This window comes from Stomoxys calcitrans, chromosome 1 (assembly GCF_963082655.1).
Source record: "Stomoxys calcitrans chromosome 1, idStoCalc2.1, whole genome shotgun sequence".
Taxonomy (NCBI): Eukaryota; Metazoa; Arthropoda; class Insecta; order Diptera; family Muscidae; genus Stomoxys; species Stomoxys calcitrans.
The window spans coordinates 30,323,396-30,343,321 of NC_081552.1; the positions used below are offsets into that span (position 1 = coordinate 30,323,396).

The 19,926-nt window shown below is 37.2% G+C and overlaps 2 protein-coding genes across 2 annotated transcripts in view; one reads left to right on the plus strand and one right to left on the minus strand.

The window, feature by feature from the left end:
- LOC106091233 (E3 ubiquitin-protein ligase listerin) overlaps positions 1–19,926 on the minus strand; it is a 53,881-nt gene that overhangs the window by 11,911 nt on the left and 22,044 nt on the right. The window contains exons 11-12 of the mRNA XM_013257705.2: positions 19,777–19,888; positions 18,252–18,463 (exon numbers count right to left, since the gene is read on the minus strand). Coding sequence (XP_013113159.2) covers positions 18,252–18,463; positions 19,777–19,888 — 324 coding nt within the window. The remainder of the gene's footprint in view (positions 1–18,251; positions 18,464–19,776; positions 19,889–19,926) is intronic.
- On the plus strand, positions 18,504–19,921 carry LOC106091234 (uncharacterized). The gene is made up of 2 exons (XM_013257706.2): positions 18,504–19,346; positions 19,406–19,921. The coding sequence occupies exons 1-2, from the start codon at positions 18,584–18,586 to the stop codon at positions 19,753–19,755; spliced, it is 1,113 nt and encodes a 370-aa protein (XP_013113160.2). The 5' UTR covers positions 18,504–18,583; the 3' UTR covers positions 19,756–19,921.

Consider the following 19,926-nt stretch of genomic DNA (forward strand, 5'->3'; position numbering starts at 1 on the left):
AAAGCTTTATATGATTATTTCTAATAATTTTGTTATGTTATGTTAAAAATTGTCTACTTATGACAGAAAACTTATTTATTAATTTGGTTACTTGTTTAATTATCTTATCTATTTTTTTTTGTTAGATGAGATTATTATCAACACAAATTTTATTATTGAATCAACTATTGTAACCATCTTATTATTACAACAAAAGTCACATACTATAATTATAAGATTTAAAATCTTGTTGTATGTGAAACTGAAACAAATAAACAAACAAATACTCAGCTTAAGGGTTGGTATTCTATTCTGCTTTTTGAATAGTCGCGGAAATCTTTAATTGTTCCGCGAGCGGAATTTGACAGTTATGTTTTGTTTTTATTTTCATTTATTTTCGAGATGTCACTGCATCTCCAGACTTTTTTGAGTTTAAGAAAGGCGCTTCTAGCCCTGTTGATACGTTTCCGGATATCAGCTTCTGATCCTCCGTCCTTAGTAATTTTGCTGCATCTTCATCGACATGAAGCCCACACCTCTACAACAATAGTGGCATCAGTGCAAATTCAGCTATACGATACAACAACACTTGTGGTGTCGGGGACGCATCGATAAATTTCAGAAATTTCATCAAACTCCTACAGAAATATTGCTGAGTGATAAGGTTGACAGACTCAACAAGCTTTTCGGAAAAATGAAAGTCAAATTACACAACGCTACAGGTGCTTTTATAACTTGCAAAGATAGACAACGAAGACATCAAAGAGTATGCATGTCGCGTCAACTTGCAGTGCGAATTGTTCAAGATGAATGAATTGCAGATCAATCAATCAATCAATCAACTCAAGTCTGTTAGAGACAATGCCAATCCCACACGTCTTCTCAAAATGCTCGATTGGTAGACACAACACAAATTATTCTAAATCTTAAAGCTGACAACACGCTGATAGAACATCAACCAAATGTTATATGTGCCGTAAAAAACCGAAAGTCGATCCAAATGATGCAGGACGAACTATGGATCCCAAATTGGAACGAAAAGTCGACTTTTAGATTTTTCGACTTTTATCAAAATGGCAAATGTCGATTTTTAGACTTTTCGACATTTCTTTGCAAAAAGTCAACTTTTCGACTTTATCAAAGAGCAGACGTAATGACTTTTTGCCAAAGATTTGCAAAATTTTCTGAATAATTTTCTAAATATTTTTTGTAAACTTTTGCCTTCAAGATTAAGAAAAAGATTAAGAAAATTAAGAAAAAATGTAAATGCAAAATTGGTTCATTTTTATATGAAATCACCCCGCCATGTTAAAGCTAATATGGCTAATATTTTTTACTAAATTTCAAAAGTTTCCACATTCACGCTTATTTTTCCCTTTTTTTGTATATAAATTAAAGCTTGAAATGATGTTTTTCTGAATGTTAAAACCCAAGTAGAACATCACATTTTATTGCAAATATGAGTAACGAACTTTTATTCTCTATCACTTCCTCTATAAAACCCTAAAAAAAATAAAGAAATGTACCCTTATATAGGAGCTTCTGTAAAATATTGGTCGACTTGACCATGGATTATATTTTCGCTAGACCGAGAAAAGTGGCTTATAAAATTTTAAACAAATTGGACCAACAAATATGGGTTTAAGAGTGAAAATACCGAAAATCGGGGGTACGTTAATATGGGACCTACACCTAAAGTTGGACCGATATTCGCATTTTATAGGCTTAAGGTGTTTAAGCTGTAGTTCGATCTATATGATAGCTATATTAAAATATAGACTGGGATGAGTATATTACTGTACTTTACCTTAATTGGCCATTTCAGAAAATGTATTCCTCTAGACGAACGTAGAAAAGAAGACCAAGCGCTTCTACGCTTCTTCTCTAATTTGTGACACCTAGTTTCAAGATGTCACTCTCCACTTGATCACTTCATCGGAGTTTTGGTCTTCCCCCTTTGCGTTTTCTTTTATGGTCGCCTTCAAAAAATTTCATTGCTGGAGCTTTCATCCAATGTTATAACATGACCTAGCTAATACAAACGTTGTATTTTGATGGGTTTAACTACTCTATCGTCGTCATACAGCTCGTGGTTCATACGACGCCTAGTATATTACAATAAATTTTTCCAAACTTAAGTAAAATCCGACATTGAATACGTCTTTTAGGAGCTGGGGATTTCAAATCTGGAGTCCAATCCATGCGGGGGCAATAAAAAGATATAGTCCTATAAAGCCCATCCTCGAAAATAATGAATAAAAAAATACATTTGACGTTATCCCAAAATTTGTCTTGAATATGCACAAACTTTGGCACGAGTTAATTATGGCAACAAAGAGTAATGAATCATAAAATTGGAAACAGTTCTTACCTAGCAGCAACATTAGCAACAGGCTGGTTCGATCTGTGTGGTGTTTAGTGTTGTCACGAGAAGCTTAGTTGCGAGCTCCGCAACCTGTAGACCCACGCGTCTACAGGTTGCGGATAGTGGAATGCTTCATACAGAGTAGCTGCAACGACAGTCGCGGACAATCAGCGGTATGGAGCGGAGAGCCGGTGGCACCGGCCCTTGCCTAAATACTGAGTGCCTATGATGCTCGTTATGACAAGGCGAGTTATGGGTGCCTTTAAATACCCAATGGTCACCATGTTCCCACGGCTTTTGGTCCTTTCGACCGGAACGAGCCTTCTCATCTATAGGAGCTATCAAGGAACGCCACCTCCACATTTGGACTACAACAACATCATGTTCGGCTCAAAAAAGGGAATTCTGGTGTACACGGCAAACGCATGTCAAAGTTGGGGTTTAATACTTTTGGTATACGACTTTGACATCACATACACCAACACCAAAGACTTTGGTCATGCACACGTTCCATCCAGACTAATCAGTGACTATGAGAAACCACTCTGTGACTACATCGTGGCCTCTATGAGAAAGACGTACGACATGAATTAACTGAGAAGTATGGCAGCAATTCCAATTTCGTTCGAGATGATAGCCAGGGCTACAGGCAAAGACGACGTTATACAACATGTCATCAAATATCTCAAAACTTGTTGGCCACAAAGCATTAAGAACATTGACCCTGCCGTTATTGCTTTCTTCAACTGCAAGGAATCTCTCGCAATGGTAGGTAGTTGTCTAATGTTCAACAAAAGGATCGTAGTGGTATACTTCATCAGAAATTTCTCAAACAACTTCACAGAGGACACTTGTCTTCCGAAAAAAAAAAAACAAATCGATTGCAAAAAGTTACGAGTATTTGCCAAAATATTGAGAAATATGATCGAAAATGTTAAAATTATCAACATCAGCAAAAAGTTCTGTAAAGACCTATCTTTGCTCTTGGCCAATAACTTCTCGCCCTCTCTTCCTTACTTCCTGGTAATCATCGATTCATATTCCAACTATCCACCGATATATGAAACATCAAAAATTACGCCAAAAACTACTCTTAAGAGCCCACGCCGACCAACTGCATTAAAGGGATGCAGGTATATCCAATAACGAAACCTCTTCATCAGTATTACCACTGGACCTTATACTGGGAGAATGCAACATATCACACATACAGCCGAATGAAGATTTTGCCACACCACCATCTTCACCAAGCGTATAGTTTCCAGAAGGAAATCTGTAGACGTAATATTGCGCTCCCCACATCAAATTTCAGAAGTGATTGCGGGTGATTCCATCAGGTGATTCCCAAGTATATTTGTGTATATTTTTATGGAGGAATTTTGTGCCTCCAATAAAGAGTTGGTTTCTTGCGCAGAAGTAAACTAATTTGTTGCCATTGTCATTTCCCAATGATGGATTGTAGATAATTGTTGTTATTGCCCACCTTGAAATAGAAATCCCCACAACAAGTTTTATGTCTCCTTTTGGTAGAGAGCGTGTTACAATCACAGTCACAATCGAGTTGGAAATAGAATTGATCCTTTGTTGCGTTGTCATCGGTCTCGGTTGACGCGTAGCATTGTACAATAGATATTTTGCGGAATTTTGAATTTAATCTTGCCGTCATGATGCGCTCAGATATGACATTGTATGATCGAAGAGCTCGCATTGCTTTCTGCGACAATAAAAAACCCGACAATAAAAAACCGACCCTATTTGTTCGGGGGATTTCATTGCCTGAAAAAAATGAAGTGGTAGAAATCTTGAAGATCCGGATTTCGGCCATTGTACTTCACTTAATCCGAGGATGTCTAGGTTGTAGTTTGACATCTCGTTCTGGTAAATTCTCGATGGTTCTGAGAGATTTCTGGCGTTTCATGTTCCAATCATAAACAGTGTTTTGAATCCATAGGGCGTCATCGGGGGTTGTCAGTTCCATGATCTCTTGTTGATGTTTCTGTAATCGTGTTTTAGATGGATGGCGGATTGGGGTATCGCATAGGAACCTAGTGCTGGTGCTGCCAGCGACCCTCTTGGCCGGGTTGTTTTTGATGGTAAATCTTGTGAAGATCTGCGACCGCTGCCGACCCTATTGCACGGTCCCATCGTATTCGTGCAAGCTTGTGATAACTTTTTGGTTCGTCCCGCATATTTTATTTCTGAGGTACCCGTCATATCTTATGGGTTTTCCTCCATCCACCATCCGGGAAGGCGTCCGATGGGAATAGTGGCATGGAAACTCCGCAAATCTTGCTGTATAGACCAAAGTAATTGCAATGCAACGAAAGTGGCTGCCGCTTTCGTGTCCTCAATTTCGCTAGTCCTGTACTCTGCAGGTGTAGTTAAGATCAGCAATCTTGAAAGGCTGGCAACTCTGGTGCATAGCAAACGTGAATTTCAATTTAATTGTTATTTAATTGTATCAATTGCCAAATACGTTTTAATAAAAATAGCATTCTAGTAGTAGTATTCTTTATTAATTTCATTAATGTTTTCATATAAATATAGCAATATAAACATAGCATTCTAAAAGAATAAATTGAGTATATATTTTCTTGACATTGACCTTCGGTCGTCTGTCCATTATTAAAATATAGTGTATATACTAGAGATTTACGAGTTTGTTTTTCCTTTCTTTTATATATTAAATTCAGACAATAACTGGTTTCTATATAACATACAAGTTTTTAGATAACTGGCTAAACTTTTCCAGTGTATAACATTTCCATTGAGAATATTTATTAAATCAGATTCATTAATTATGGGCATTTGGAAGAACATTAATCGGAATTCTTTGAGAGCTGGGCATCGACCCAGGAAATGTTGAATGTTTTCTATTTCAACTGTATTACACATTGAACATATTGGATTTGAATTTGTTTGGAACCTGTTGGAATTTAATGAAAACATCCCACTTCGAGCTTTTAATATCCACATCAGTTCGTCCTGCCTCAAGGGTTCGACAAAGTATAATCCCCCAAAAGTAGGTTGGAGCTTACTGTAGAAGCGGTGTGTATTATTTGCGTTTGAAAGTGCATCATTTGTTTTTGTTGCACGTATGTTTTGGAGGAGATTTTGAATGTTTTGTAACCAACATTGTTTTGACAGATTTGGCGTGAAAGCTTCTGTACTATTTTGCAGAGTTAAAGAATTTATATGCGTTTTCCAAAATATTTCGTGTCTCATCACTTTTTTGGCTAGTATTTTAGGTAGCCTATCATCTTTGTAATCATACAAAATTCTCGTTATATAGTTAAGATGGTTGTTCAAAGTGTATATATGCCCGTTTTCGACACCAGTCTCTAACATCATTATGTACGTTGGAGTAAAACTTGGCATTTTTAATACCTTCTTTAAAAAATATAGTGTCAGTTGGTCAACTTCATCAAAGTGAGAAAACCCCCATATTTGTGATCCATATGATTGTATAGACCTACTAATGGCCAAGAAGAGTTTCCATTTTGTTTTTATGGACACATTAGGTTTTGATAAGAAACAATTCCAAGTGGTGTTGATGCTATTTTTGGCTAATTGATTTCTCTCCTGTATTTGTTTCCGGAGTGAGAGTTTAGGTGTAAATGTCAACCCCAGGTAAGAATATTCCGATGTAATTGAGATCTCTGTTCCATTATACAGCCACTTTTCCTTACTCGAAAGCTTTCCTCCCTTCCGAAATACCATTATTTTTGATTTCTCCATGTTAACCTCCATGTTCCATATTTTGCAATATTCCTCCAGTTTTTGTATCATACGCTGCATCACGTCTATTTCGTCAGCTAGGATGACGATATCATCGGCATACATCAGAAGTCGAATATTTTGATCATCCACTGTGGTACCACCACCAATGTATTCATGTAGGTCATTGAGGTACAAAGCAAATAGGAGAGGAGATAATAAGCAGCCCTGTTTAACACCTGTGGTTGTATTAAAATCACTGGAGAGTTCCTGGCCTGTCCATACAGAAAAATTAGTTTCTTCATATATTTTTTCAATAAAGTTAACTACTTTTGTTGATACTCCTATGGTATGAAGTTTGTATATCATGGCTTTTCGAGATACTCGGTCAAACGCAGCTTTAAAATCTACGAAGAAAGCATAGGTTTTTTTGTTTTTGTGCCAGTTTAAGTGTATTATTGAGGATAAGTTGAACAAATTATCAACGGTAGAGTAATTTTTACGAAATCCAGCTTGATATTCATTTATTTTTCCATGTTTTTCTGACCAATTAGCCAGTCGATCTTTGACAATACCCATCATCACTTTTGGTAAGCAATTCATGAATGATATTCCACGGTAGTTATTGGGAAGAGTTTTGTCACCTTTTTTAAATATTGGGTAAATAATGCTTCTAACGAACGACTTGTCTACTTCTCCTTTTTCGAAAATAACGTTGCAAGTACATGTTATTTCTTGTAGCAATTCATCAGTTGCGTATTTATAAAATTCGTATGGCACACGATCTTCTCCTGGTGCTTTATTTAGCTTTGCTTTGCCTAAGGCCTTTTTAACTTCCATCAAACATATTTCCCTATCCAAGTCATCATCTCTCCAGTGTATATAGGCGTAATGAATATCTGGAAAATTTTTTGTGTGGGTTAGCAGTTGTTGGAAATAATTCTTTAAGTCCTCCGTTTTCACGGGTATGCTACCACACCTTTCTTCGTTTCTCAGCTCCCTAACGATCTTCCACCAATCATGAGAATCTTTCACCTCGTCTATCTTTCTTTCCAATCTGTTATTATATTGGGCTTTGGCATTTTCACAAATTTCTTTATACCGTTTGTTAAAGTATACATACTTTTCTCTATTTTCACGACTAGCGTACTTTCTAAATTTATCCAAATATTCAAAAGATTTTTTCCTTGCGTTAAAACATGTAACGTTGAACCATTTTTCACGACCTGAAAATGTCATTGTTGTCGTAGCTATAGATCGATGTGCTTCTTGTATTATTTCCGCTATTTCGGAGAATGAATAAGGGGAGAGTTGTCTGCGCGTTGTAAGGATTTTGTTTATTTCATTCTGGTATTCAAAATATTTGCGATTATCCCAGTTAAGCTTTGGTAACAGTGTATTGAGTTTTTCCGGTATATTTTCACTTCTATATATCATCGATAAAATTATTGGCATGTGATCTGACCAGATTTTATTCCCAACTGTAAATCTGTGTACTCTCGACAAAAGTTCTTGTGAGATCGCACATATATCATTGACCGACGTTCCAACTGTACTTACAAAGGTGAATTCTCCAATTTCATCGCCATTTGTCATTCCATTTGCAATTTACAGCCCGTGGTCATAACAAAGCTTCAAGAAGTCTCTTCCTCTTGAATTTATTTCCGCATCTTTTGATCTCCTTTCCTCAAGACCAGCATGAAATGTCTCCTTAAAAATTTCATCGATGTTTTTTTGCAATGATCCAATTCTCACGTTCAAGTCGCCAATTATTATGGGATTTTCAATGCTACATTCCCTGAGTATAGAGTCGATTTTTAAGAATTCTTCTTTCCAAGTTTGTAATCTCATGTACATTGGTATGATGTTAAATTTTAAGCCATTAATAATAATCTTTATTACGTTTATTCCTTGTTCAGTTGTATGTGTATGTTGAACACCAAACTTTTTCAGATCCTTCCTTATTCCGATTAAACAACCACCAATTCCTCTTCCAAACCGTGAATTTCTTGCAGCATAGTGCCAAACTAATTCAAAATCGCCAAAGTATTTACTAAATTTTTCACATTTATCCGCGCAAATATGAGTTTCCAAGAGAAAAAATATATCAAAACTGTTTATATACTTAAAAAAGTCTACGTATAGCATTTTGTTTTCTAGCCCATGTACATTATATGACAAAATATTTAAAAAATGATCCTCAGTTACAGTTTGGCTTTTATCTACATTGCTTATACTTAGTTTTTTTGATTAATTTTGCTTAATAAGTTATTATAGCTAAGATCTAATGCACTAAACTTATCGCCATATAAATCTTTTAGTTCCGCGTCAGCTTTGTTCTTTCCACACATTAACTCTCCGGTCCTTGACCATGACATCCATTTTGTCCCAATCTTTATGGAGTCATTTCTTACAAAAACTTTGTGTGTTTTGTCGATTCCAAGTATTTCAGTCTTCAGTTGGAATAAGACCTTTTTGTTTTGCTGCCTTCTTTCACTCAAATCTTTTTCGATTATAATATTAGTACCGGCTAATTTGTTGGTATTTTTAAGTACTTGTCTCACCATTTCTTCGTCTTGCATTTCTACGATCGTATTTATTTTATTTCTTGATGAGTATATAGCCCGGGCTGATATTACTTTAACATCAGCTAGCTTTAATGTGTTTCTAAAAAAATATTCTACGGATCGTTTTGGGGAACCTTTCATCATAATACCTTTGACAAATAGATTTTTACGTTTACTCTGCTCTACTAAACGGAGAATCTGTTCTTGGCCTTTTTCTTTGTCTGCTTTCAATTCAGCAATTTCTGATCGCATGGCATCGTTTTCAGCTTTAAGCTCTTTGAATTTGTCATCGATATCAGCTATGTGATTCTTAATTTCAGCAATATCACTTTTCGTTGCTACATTTTGCAGCTTATTCTCCATTACAGCTTCCATTGACAGTTGCATCATTTTCATTAACTCTGACAATTGTACATTTCCAACTAGTTTCTGCGATTCAGTCGAATTTACATCTTCCGGAGAAGTATCAACTAGCATTCTTTTGGCCGAGTGAGACATTTGAACAGAATCTGTTTTAACGGGCGTTTGAGACATTTTTAAATGTAATCTTAGTTGGCAATGCTATATTTCTGTTGTTACTTGGCAACTCTGTTTTTTAGTACACTCAGCTGATGTTTTTTTGAGTTTAAGTGGCAACACTGTCAACATCCAACCAGTATTGTGTTTGACAGAGAACAGCTGATTTTTGTTGTAAATAATAGATTTGAGTGAAAAGTGCAATGTGTCTTTCCAGTGTAATTTGCGAATATAAAATTTTAAATAGTGATATTTGGTTATATTCACCGCGTTTATCCTCTTGCCAACAAATAAAAGTCCACTAAAAATTATACGCTATCCGTTTCAATGTGCCTCAAGGTAAATAAAGTTCCAGATACTGCTGCAATTTGGTGATCTTTTTGGAGCCGCACACAAACACGTCTGTCTCGTTTGTTAGTATGATGATGATGATGATACGTTTTAATAACTGATGATGATACGTTTTAATAACTTCTTTCAAGCAGTACTGTATTTGAAATCGTTGAAGTATGCCAAAAACAAGTCGCAGACGTCTTAGATCAAAAACAATAATTTGTGCGCAATGTAATATTAAAATCAATGAAGAAGGTTATGAATTTATAGAGTGTGACAAATGCTAAAAAGCCCTTCACTCTCAGTGCACGAAAATGGATAAACGTCAATTTGATCGTCTCTTAAAGAACAACAATGTTTTGTTTACTTGTCATTTTTGCGATGGAGGAGAAGTGGGTGAAGTAGAAATGAAGACCGCATTAAAGGAGATTAAAGCAAAGCTAGCCAAGCTTGATCAACTGTCAGTAATACAAGAGTCAAACAATAACATTCAAAAGGCAGTAAAGTTTATGTCTCAGCAATACAATGGGTGTAGCTGAGAATGAAAGGAAAGTAAGAGAAATTGAGAAAGAGTATTCAATTTTTAACTAAGAAGTTGATTGTTTGGAAACATTTGTTAAATTATTGAACGATGTACGCGTAAAAAATGATGGTATTGTGAGAGGATTAAATGTTGTGGAGAATGAGTGTCGAGCCTGATACTAAGCCAGAAAATATTGAAGAAGCATGCTTTGTTGTCAAATTCTTATACAGGACAAGCAAAAACAAATTAGTGGCGTTTAAGTCTAAACTAAAAGAGAACGAATCTACGAAACCTGTTTTTGTCAATGATTTTCTCAGTAAGAGACAATGATTACACCAAATCAATAAAATAACTTGGATATCAAATTGTTTTTGTAAAAAATAGAAGGGTCATGTATAAAAGAAGTGCAATTTCCAGACATCAAGTGATTCGCTCAGAGCAAGAAGTTAATGAGATTAGTTTAAATGCAACAACAAATATCTTCTCATAGTACTCGTATGCAAAAAAAATATAATGCCAGTAGAAGATGATGATGGTCTCAGTGCAGATGAAGATGATCAAATATATGCTTCTCTAAATGACAAATAAACTTTGCAGGATTTAACATTGAATGTTCTTATTTTTTTGCTACTTTTAAATTACTTATGATAAACAATATTTTATAAATTTTTCCAATTTTACTACACATCTTTTGAATGTAAAATATAAAGTTTTAAATACTATAAGCATAAATATTCGAAGCAAAGTTCAATAAGTTTAAGAATTTAATTTCTGGATTTTCTAAAATTTCAGATATAATATCAGTGAAGGAAACATGGTTTTTGAAATATTTAACACATATGTATTCAATACCTGGGGGTACATCGTTATATATTCGTAATAAACTAAAGTACTCCATAGAACGTTGTCAAAGTTTGAACTTTTTAAGACTTTATTGAAATTACCTTTGATAATTTGAGAGTCGATAAAAAGCCTTTGAAGATTGTATCATTCTATCGTTCGCAAAAATGTCCGGTGCCTGACTTTATGACAGCATTTGAAGATATCTTGGCAGAATCAGTTCTAAGTCTGTTGTGTTGCTTGGAGATTCAAATATTGATCAACTGAGAAGTGGGCCTTATGAAGATTTTCAACATTTATGTTTTAATTATGATGTGCATAGCTTTCACGAATTAATAACTAGTCCAAGTTCAAGCGCTTCAATTGATTATGTATTAGACAATATTTTTGGCAGATTTTGCATTGATTCCGCTGAATGCAATATAACAGGCCATAACATAAACTGTTTTAAATTGGATAGAGCATGTTCAGTTAAAATTTTTTTTGAGAAAGTAAAGAAATCTTGTGATATTTTCAAAGTCAAGAAGTATTTAGAAGATATGCTGTATCCGACACAAGATTGGAGGATCGTAGTGATTATACTATAGAGTTTAGAAATTACTCCTTAGGTTAACACGAATCTCCAAGGTTTAATTCTTTATAAGGAGAAGCTACTTTTAAAAAAGGGGTAGAGTATGTAGAATTATATGGGTAGCCTTAAGACGGTCGAGACGTTATTATTATTATGATAACTTGGTCGAAATAAATGGTGACACACAGATAGATGACTTGGAATTTTAAAAACTAAGTCCTCGGGCGCAAATGAAAGACAAACATTGATATAATATCCTGTTGAGGAATTAAAGTTCAGAACCCTAGAGATAAAGCTAGATTTTAAATGACTATTTTGGAAGTTCACTAAGAGAAATTAGAAGTCCGATTCTAACATACCCAATGGATTCATGTAATGATTTATGTACCTTAAGTCAAACTCAGAACAGATTTATTCTTAACCTAGTGAATGGAATCGGAAGTATGGGAGATAATGATGGTCTTAAAATATAACGTTTCTCCAGGGTGTGATAACAATGACTCTCGGACATTGATTAAAGTAAAAGATAATGCAATACCAACGTTAGTAAGAATCAGCTCACAAAGTCGATGGTCTTTATCAAGCTGGACGACTTTCTCGAGATAAGGAAGACTAGAATGGATAAAGATCCTAATGCTGAAACATCAGGCAGTGCAGTGACATAGAACTCAACACAACCTAAAAACCCCATTTACTCAAGGTTTGGAAGACTAGTATAGGCAAAGATCCTAATATTGGAACGTCAGGCAATGCGGGGACGGTAGACTCAATAAAGCCTAACTAACAGGGATCCGATGGTGGAACCATTACCGACTTTCGGAAGACTAGGATATGCAAAGATTCTAATAATAAAATATCAGGCAGTACAGTGACGGGAAACTCAATGCAGCCTAAAGAAAAGGGAGCAGACGATGAGACCATTATCCACTCCCAAGAAACCCATCTAATGGAGGACCAATGATTGAGGTCATCCAGATAAATCTCCACCGGAGCGAGACAGCTACTCACGCTCTGATGAAGAAAATCAGCAAGGGCAAGATTCATATTGCCTTAATACCCGGAACAAAGTTTCTGAACTGAACCATATCAACAACCGATTATTCTATGCGTTATCTGTCATAAATATTTAAATTATGTATTTTCCCCAGAGTTGTTAACGTTGGATGCTATAGTGATGGAGCATAATTTGTATCATCTGCCTTTCGACTCTCCGACACCGCCAACTACGTCGGAGCTGCAACGGTAAGTGAGGATAGCAAAACAGTCAGGAAATGAGGTACTAATAGGGTGCGATGCGAACTCTCACCACATTTCGTGGGGTAGTACCAACATTAATAAGCGGGGCCAAGCTCTGGCAGAATTCTTCAATATTAACGTCCTAATAACACTTAATATTGGTAACACCGCTACCTTTGTCAACAGGATTAGGGAGGAGGTTTTAGATGTGTCTACATGTTCGGAAAATCTAATCAAAGAGGTTCAGTATTGGAGGGTCTCCATGGAGCATTCCTTCTCAGACCATCGCTACATTAGGACACGGCCGAATCCGATAAGCTTCCGTAATAAGTTCAAAAAACAACTGGACAAAACTCGGAAGACTACTCAAAAGAACCCTTGGGCAAGACTATTTAGATTGCCCAAGCATAGAAGACATTGGAGTCTTTCGAAGATAGTTGTCCTCTTCGAGAAAAGAAATCAGCCCAGGCATAGAAAACATTGGCGACGATGTCAACCGGATTACGACTGCACTAGTGGAGTCTTTCGAAGATAGTTGTTCTCTTCGAGTAAGGAAATCAGCCCAAGAAAAGCCCTGGATGACCGGGGAGATTCGCAACATTGGGAAAGAGGTCCGAAGACTTTTTAACAGAGCAAACGAATTTACAAACAAATGTTGCCCATGAACATTTCACTAAGGAACAGGGGCAAACTTCTCACATATCAATGAGTGCAGTCCGATTCAAGTTTAAGCTCAATGATTTTTATAGCCGTTTTATAGTTTTACATGGCATAGTACCTCACAAATGTTGCCAGCATTAGGAGGGGAAAACCACCGCTGAAAATTTTTTCTGATGGTCTCGCCAGGATTCGAACCCAGGCGTTCAGCGTCATAGGCGGACATGCTAACCTCTGCGCTACGGTGGTCACCCAAAGAGGTAAAAAATCGGAAGTATTTTTGTATGTGTATTCCACAACGCTTAAGGAATACAATAAGATTACCAGATCGACAAAACGTGCCTCCTGGAAGCTTTCCTGCGACCAGGTCGATAGCGTTAATGACGCCGCCAAGATGAAAAAGTTTCTCTCAAAAACTCATGTCCAAACTGAAACGTTAGTAGACGACAAGGAAGTGAGAGCAGAAACAACCGAGGACATGTTGAGGCTTTTGATGAAAACGCATTTTCCACAGGATACCACGGGACACACGGAGACACCGAAATCTTTGAATAATGAGATTGATCGAAGGTTTATCATAAGGGAATTTATGGTCAAGGAAGCCTTGAAGAGCTTCAAACCATTTGAGTCACTCGGACCTGAGGAATATTTTCGGCGTTACTACAAAAGGAGGACGACTATTTAGCGCCTCATCTGGCCACTATTTTCACATCGTCCCTAGGACTTGTATGTACTCCGAAAGCCTGGCAGAAGACAAGGGTGGTGTTTATACCTTACCCGGCAAGGTAAGTTTTGCGATACCAAAGGCCTATAAGCCATACGTCTACTTCTACTCAAAACCATGGAATGCATTGTGGATACTATGTTAAAGAGTAGTACATTCAGCGAACTGCTCAATTACAAAAAGCATGCCTATGTCAAGGGAAGGTCGGTGGAGACTGGCCTGCACGAGGTTGTGCAAAAAATAGAAGAATCTTTCGACGTCAAGACGTACACATTGGTGATTTGCATTGACATCGAGGGGGCGTTTAACAATGTGCCGGGTGGACTAGGTTCTTAGAAACAGGTGGATAAATTGCGGATTTTATCGCCACTCCTTTGGGTGGCCACCATAAATAACCTATTACGGATGCTGACTGACGAGGGATTTTGACCCGTTGCTATGCAGACGAGATTATAATATTTCTTAGGGGTAAGAATCCGAACCAGCTATGCAGAAGGGCCGAAAGGGTCTTGCATATGGCATATGACTGGGCTAGACCCAGGGGTCTCATTGTTAACCCAGAGAAGACTGAAATATGCATGTTCACGAGGAAGACGTTATCTCAACAAAACGATTTCGATATCTGACAAGGTCAAATACTAAGGAGTGATCTTGGATAGGAAACTTAATTGGAAGTGTCACACTCAGGAGCGTACTGAGAAGGCTCACAGATCACAATGCAATCGACATAATTTGAGAGTAGTAAGATGCGGGTTGGAAACAACAACGCAGAGAATTAACTATATGGGAAGTTATATGTATAATAACTTACCAAGTACTATAGGTATTTTTTGCCAGCTTGTCTCAACTATGCCTTTATTACGCTGAGACCACTTCACAATTGTTATAGATTATCAGTTTTTATGAATCTTATATATAAAAATCAATTTGTGTTTGTTTGTAGGTTTGTTTGTTTGTTTGTTTGCTTGTTTGTTTGTTTGTTTGTATGTTTGTGTGTTCCTTATAGACTCAGAAACGGCTGAACCGATTTTCTTGAAATTTTCACAAATTGTGCATAATGATCCCGTGGTGAAAATAGGGTACAAAATTTTTTGATATCTGAAGGGGGGGCGGACCCTCCCCCTTACCCTAATTTTCAGAAACGCCAGATCTCGGAGATGGGTGGCGCGATTTAAGCGATATTTTGTTTGCTCTCATATAGTAGCCTAAAAATAAAATTTTGGTATCTTAATTTCGGATGGGGTACCTAGGGGGGCCGCCCCAGCCTAAAACCTACCAAACATATATTTAGATCAATCACCACAATATGGGACTCAAATGAAAGGTATTTAGGATAAGAAAACGCATCTGATACCCAATTGTCGAACCAAGTGCCAGGTGGACCACCCCAATCCCAAAACACACCTAAATCGGACATATTTACCGACCATGGCAATATGGGACTCAAATGAAAGGTATTTGCGAGTAGAATACCAATCTGGTCCACCCCTTCCCCAAAACACCCCCCAAACAGGACTTATTTACTGACCATGGGAATATGGGCCTTAAATAAAAGGTATTTGATTTTGAGGGCAATGGCAATATGGGGTTCAAATAAATTGCTGATATATTTTCCGGGTTTAGTGTTTGGGCGACCACCCCAATCCCCAAAACACCCCTAAATCGGGCATATTTACCGACCGTGTCAATGTGGAGATTAAATGAAGTGTATTTCGGGACCAATTTTCTGGGGGTCAACCTCTTTCCCAAAATACCCCACAAGCAGCAATTTTTTAGTGACCATCACAAAATGGGGCTCAAACAAAAGGTATTTGAGTGTAGAATTAGAATCTGATATCCAAATATGAGACTAAGTGTTTGGGGGGCCGTCTCTCCCCAAAAACCTCCACAAAGGGGACACATTTACGACCATAGCCACATGGGGCTCAAATGAAAGGTCTTTGGGAGTAAAGCACAAATCTGATATCAATATTCGGGAAAAGTGTCTATGGGGCCACCCCACCCCCACAACACCACCCAACCCCCAAAACACCCCTAAATCGGATATATTTACCGATCATGGCAATATGGGACTCAAATGAAAGGTGTTTGCGAGTAGAATACGAATCTAATATCCAAATGTGGGACCACGTTTCTGGGGGTCCATCCCTTCACCAAAACATCCCCCAAAAAGGACAAATTTACGACCATAGCCACATGGGGCTCAAATGAAAGGTCTTTGGGAGTAAAGCACAAATCTTATATCAATATTCGGGAAAAGTGTCTATGGGGCCACCCCACCCCCACAACACCACCCAAATAGTAAGTATTTGCTGACTTTTGCAATATGAGGCTCAAATAAGAGGGTTTTTAGAGTGGAACACGAATTCGGTTCATATTTTCAAGGCCAACTCACTGAGTGGCCGCCCATCCCCAAAACAGCCCCCAAGCCGGTCATGTTTGCCGACTATGGAAATATGGGGCTCATATTAAAGGTATTTGGGAGTAGACCACGCATCTGATATCAACATTAGGGGCAAGTGTCTAACGGACGTCCCACCACCATAACAACCCCCAAATAGGACGTATTTGCTCACCAAGACAATTTGGGTCCTAAAGAGAGTGGAGCTAAATATTCATAGTTTTTCGGGCCAAATCGCCTAAACCGGACATATTTGCTGACTTTTGCAATAAGGAGTTTAAATGAGATTAGAAAACGAATTTGATATTCAATTTTGAGGGCAATGGCAATATGGGGTTCAAATAAATTGCTGATATATTTTCCGGGTTTAGTGTTTGGGCGACCATCCCAATCCCCAAAACACCCCTAAATCGGGCATATTTACCGACCATGTCAATGTGGGGCTTAAATGAAATGTATTGGGGGGTAGAGCAAGAATTGATACCCACTTTCGGGACCAATTTTCTGGGGGTCAACCTCTTTGCCAAAATACCCCACAAGCAGCAATTTTTTAGTGACCATCGCAAAATGGCGCTCAAATAAAGGTATTTGGGAGTAGAATATGAATTTGTATCCAAATGTAGGACCATGTATTAAGGGCATCACCTCTTCCCCAAAATACCCCCAAAGGGCAAACATTTTTCGACCATGCCTATATGTGGCTCAAATGAAAGGTATTTCAGATTAGAAAACGAATTTGATGACCAATTTTGGGACCATGTGTTTGGGGGACGCCTCATCCTGTAAACTCCCCTAATCCAATGGCAATATGGGGTTAAAATAAATGGTATTTGAAAGAGCACGATGCTGATATTTTTTCAGTGCCAAGTGTCTGGGGGACCCCCGAAAACATCCCTACATCAGACATCACGAGAATATCGGGATGAAATGAAGTATTTTAAGAATGGAGTACACCTTACATCCAAACTCAAATTCGTAGACCAATAAAGATCATGTGGGATTCAGATAAAGGCACCTATATTGTTACTGTTAGTCAAGCGATATACTATTTTCGTAGCATGGTATTTCACCAGGATTCACTGAATAAGGTTAAGCCAAGCGATCAGCCGATATACTTTTTTTTTAATATTTGACAGTACTTGGCATTGAGGATGTCAACTTGTTCTCTTTTTACATTCATTCTTTGTTTACGTTTTCTCCTATATGATGACATTTTCAATCGTCAGATTTGACATCCTTAATGATGTTTATGGGGCCTATCCACTTTATGTTTTTACATGTGACCTAACCTTCTATTAGTGAATCCTGGTATTTCACTAAAAGCTCTTTAATTGTCGAAAATAAATATTCCAAGGAGAATTTTTTTCCATATAAAGTAAAAGAAGGCGCAGCGGAGCGGGCCCGGGTCAGCTAGTAAAAATATAAAACCAAAAAAAGATATTTATTCGATTCTTAAAGTCTAGGATCTGATAAATCTTCCAATTAAAATGCAACGAAAAGGGCTCCCTATTTTATATCTTCCATTTTGCTTCGCAAAAAAATATTGCCGATATTTGCAATTCTAAGAAAATATCGTCGCAAATAGCATAAAAATTGGGGCATCTTTCAAATTTTACTACAAGTTGGTGATGTTAAAAATACCTCAAAAATAGGGTGTTTCTAAATAATTCCTATATTTTGTTTGTTTTTGTTAAGTTTTATGTAAATTTGTTAGAAACTTTCGCAGAAAATAGCCTTTAAGGTTTTGAGATTTTTTCTTTGAAATTTTCTTTTCCAATTTCTTTGACTTTGGTATTAGCTTTGAAATTTCTTTTTAACTCACCTGCATATTTTCGTGTTTGTCCTTTTTGCTGGCAATTGCCATTAATTCTTCCTGACATATTATGGGGGAGACGAAGTTCGTTGTTAAAGTATCGACAAATGTTTTTTGCCTTGAAGGACTTGTATTCCACCATTTGCGCACCACAGCTGGTAACTTGCTCAAAACATCGGTATACAGGTGGCAAGTATATTTTTCTAATGATAAATTACAATCTGAAAGATAGAGAGAGAAAAAAAACAAAATTTAATACATACTTACGTTTTCTTATGTCAACAATAACTTTATAAAAATTTCAAGTTGAAAAAGTTGTCTGCTGATTTCTCAAAAGAAACATGGCAATAAATTTCAATAAAATTCCCAGTGAAATGGACGAGACGCTTGACACGCCAAACCCCAAGCGTACTGTATTGGACGAGATAAACGAAAGACAGCAGTTGCTGCAGCAACACTCAATAAATTGCAAAAACATAGAACCCTTTTATGAGAAGCCCCAGAGAAATGGCCTTCGCTATACTTACAAATACTTTTGCGTTTGCCCGCGTTATAATCCCCCATATCCCTGTGAACACACTGGCAATGTGGTTATTGATCGTGACATTCTCACCAAAGCCGAACATATAGCCTATTTATCCAGACCAAATGTAAGGATTGCCGCTACCCGTATGCCGCCAAGATTTTATCCAAAGAAATTGATTCTGCCCAACTGTACGGCACGCATTAGCAAATTGGCAGCTCCTGATATTAAACACGTCAGGCATACGCTGAATCATTACCAGCATTTGCTGTCCGAAAGGCATCGTTCGGCTTTGCAACAGTACATGGAAGAGAAGCCAACAATTGAATACACCAATATAGCAACCGCTTTGCAATGGATGGAAGAGGAGAGACGTTTAAAGAAAGTAGCCAAGAGAATGGAGAAATTGCGTTGTCAGAAATTATCACGAAAAATCAAGCGTAAACAACGTTCACAAATCAAGAAAATCATGTGGGTGCTGTTCGAAGAAATGAAAGAGTTTCTACTAAACGATCAATTTGTTATGGACGAAGGATCACCATTGGTGAATGTTATATGGGAAAACCTAAAGGAATTTACGGGTAAATGCAATTTCTGCATCTATGCATCTTTTTATTTTTCTAAAAGCTTTTTTTCCCAGCCGGGGAATTGTATTGGATCAGCAATCTTAGCGAATATCAAAAAGTTTTGGCCTGTAACTTGGCTGTGTGGATCAACAAATTTATATCAAATCTTAATATCCATGTGAATGAAAGGCCACAACAACATCAGTATGAGCAGCAAACTCGCATGGAGAGATTGGCCCTAGAAAGGCAAACATTTTTGCCCATAAGCGATTATATACTATGTTCCAGTGACTCTGAAGAGATTTATTACGAAGAGGGTGATACCGCTACTGGTTACACCACAACTCAAAATATTGCTGAAGAGTATCGTATGGAAACTGAGGGACGACAACAAATGTCTACCGAGCACAGCTTCCAAAATTAGAAGTTTTCCTTCTTTACTTACCTTTTATTTGTGACCATGTGAGACCCTTGAAGATATCATTATTCAATTGTTTGGTATTGTGATTTTTCAAAATTTCCACTGGCATGCAACGAAACAAGAAGTGCAGTAAATTCTGATAAAAATAGAGATAAAATTGTTATTGTTATGCTT

What these genes read in the sequence shown, in the direction of transcription:
- LOC106091234 (XM_013257706.2), top strand. Translation starts at nt 18,584, where the DNA reads ATGGCAATAAATTTCAATAAAATTCCCAGTGAAATGGACGAGACGCTT. An exon ending in AAACCTAAAGGAATTTACGG is followed by an intron (nt 19,347 to 19,405) that starts GTAAATGCAATT and finishes TTTTTTTCCCAG; the next exon opens with CCGGGGAATTGTATTGGATC.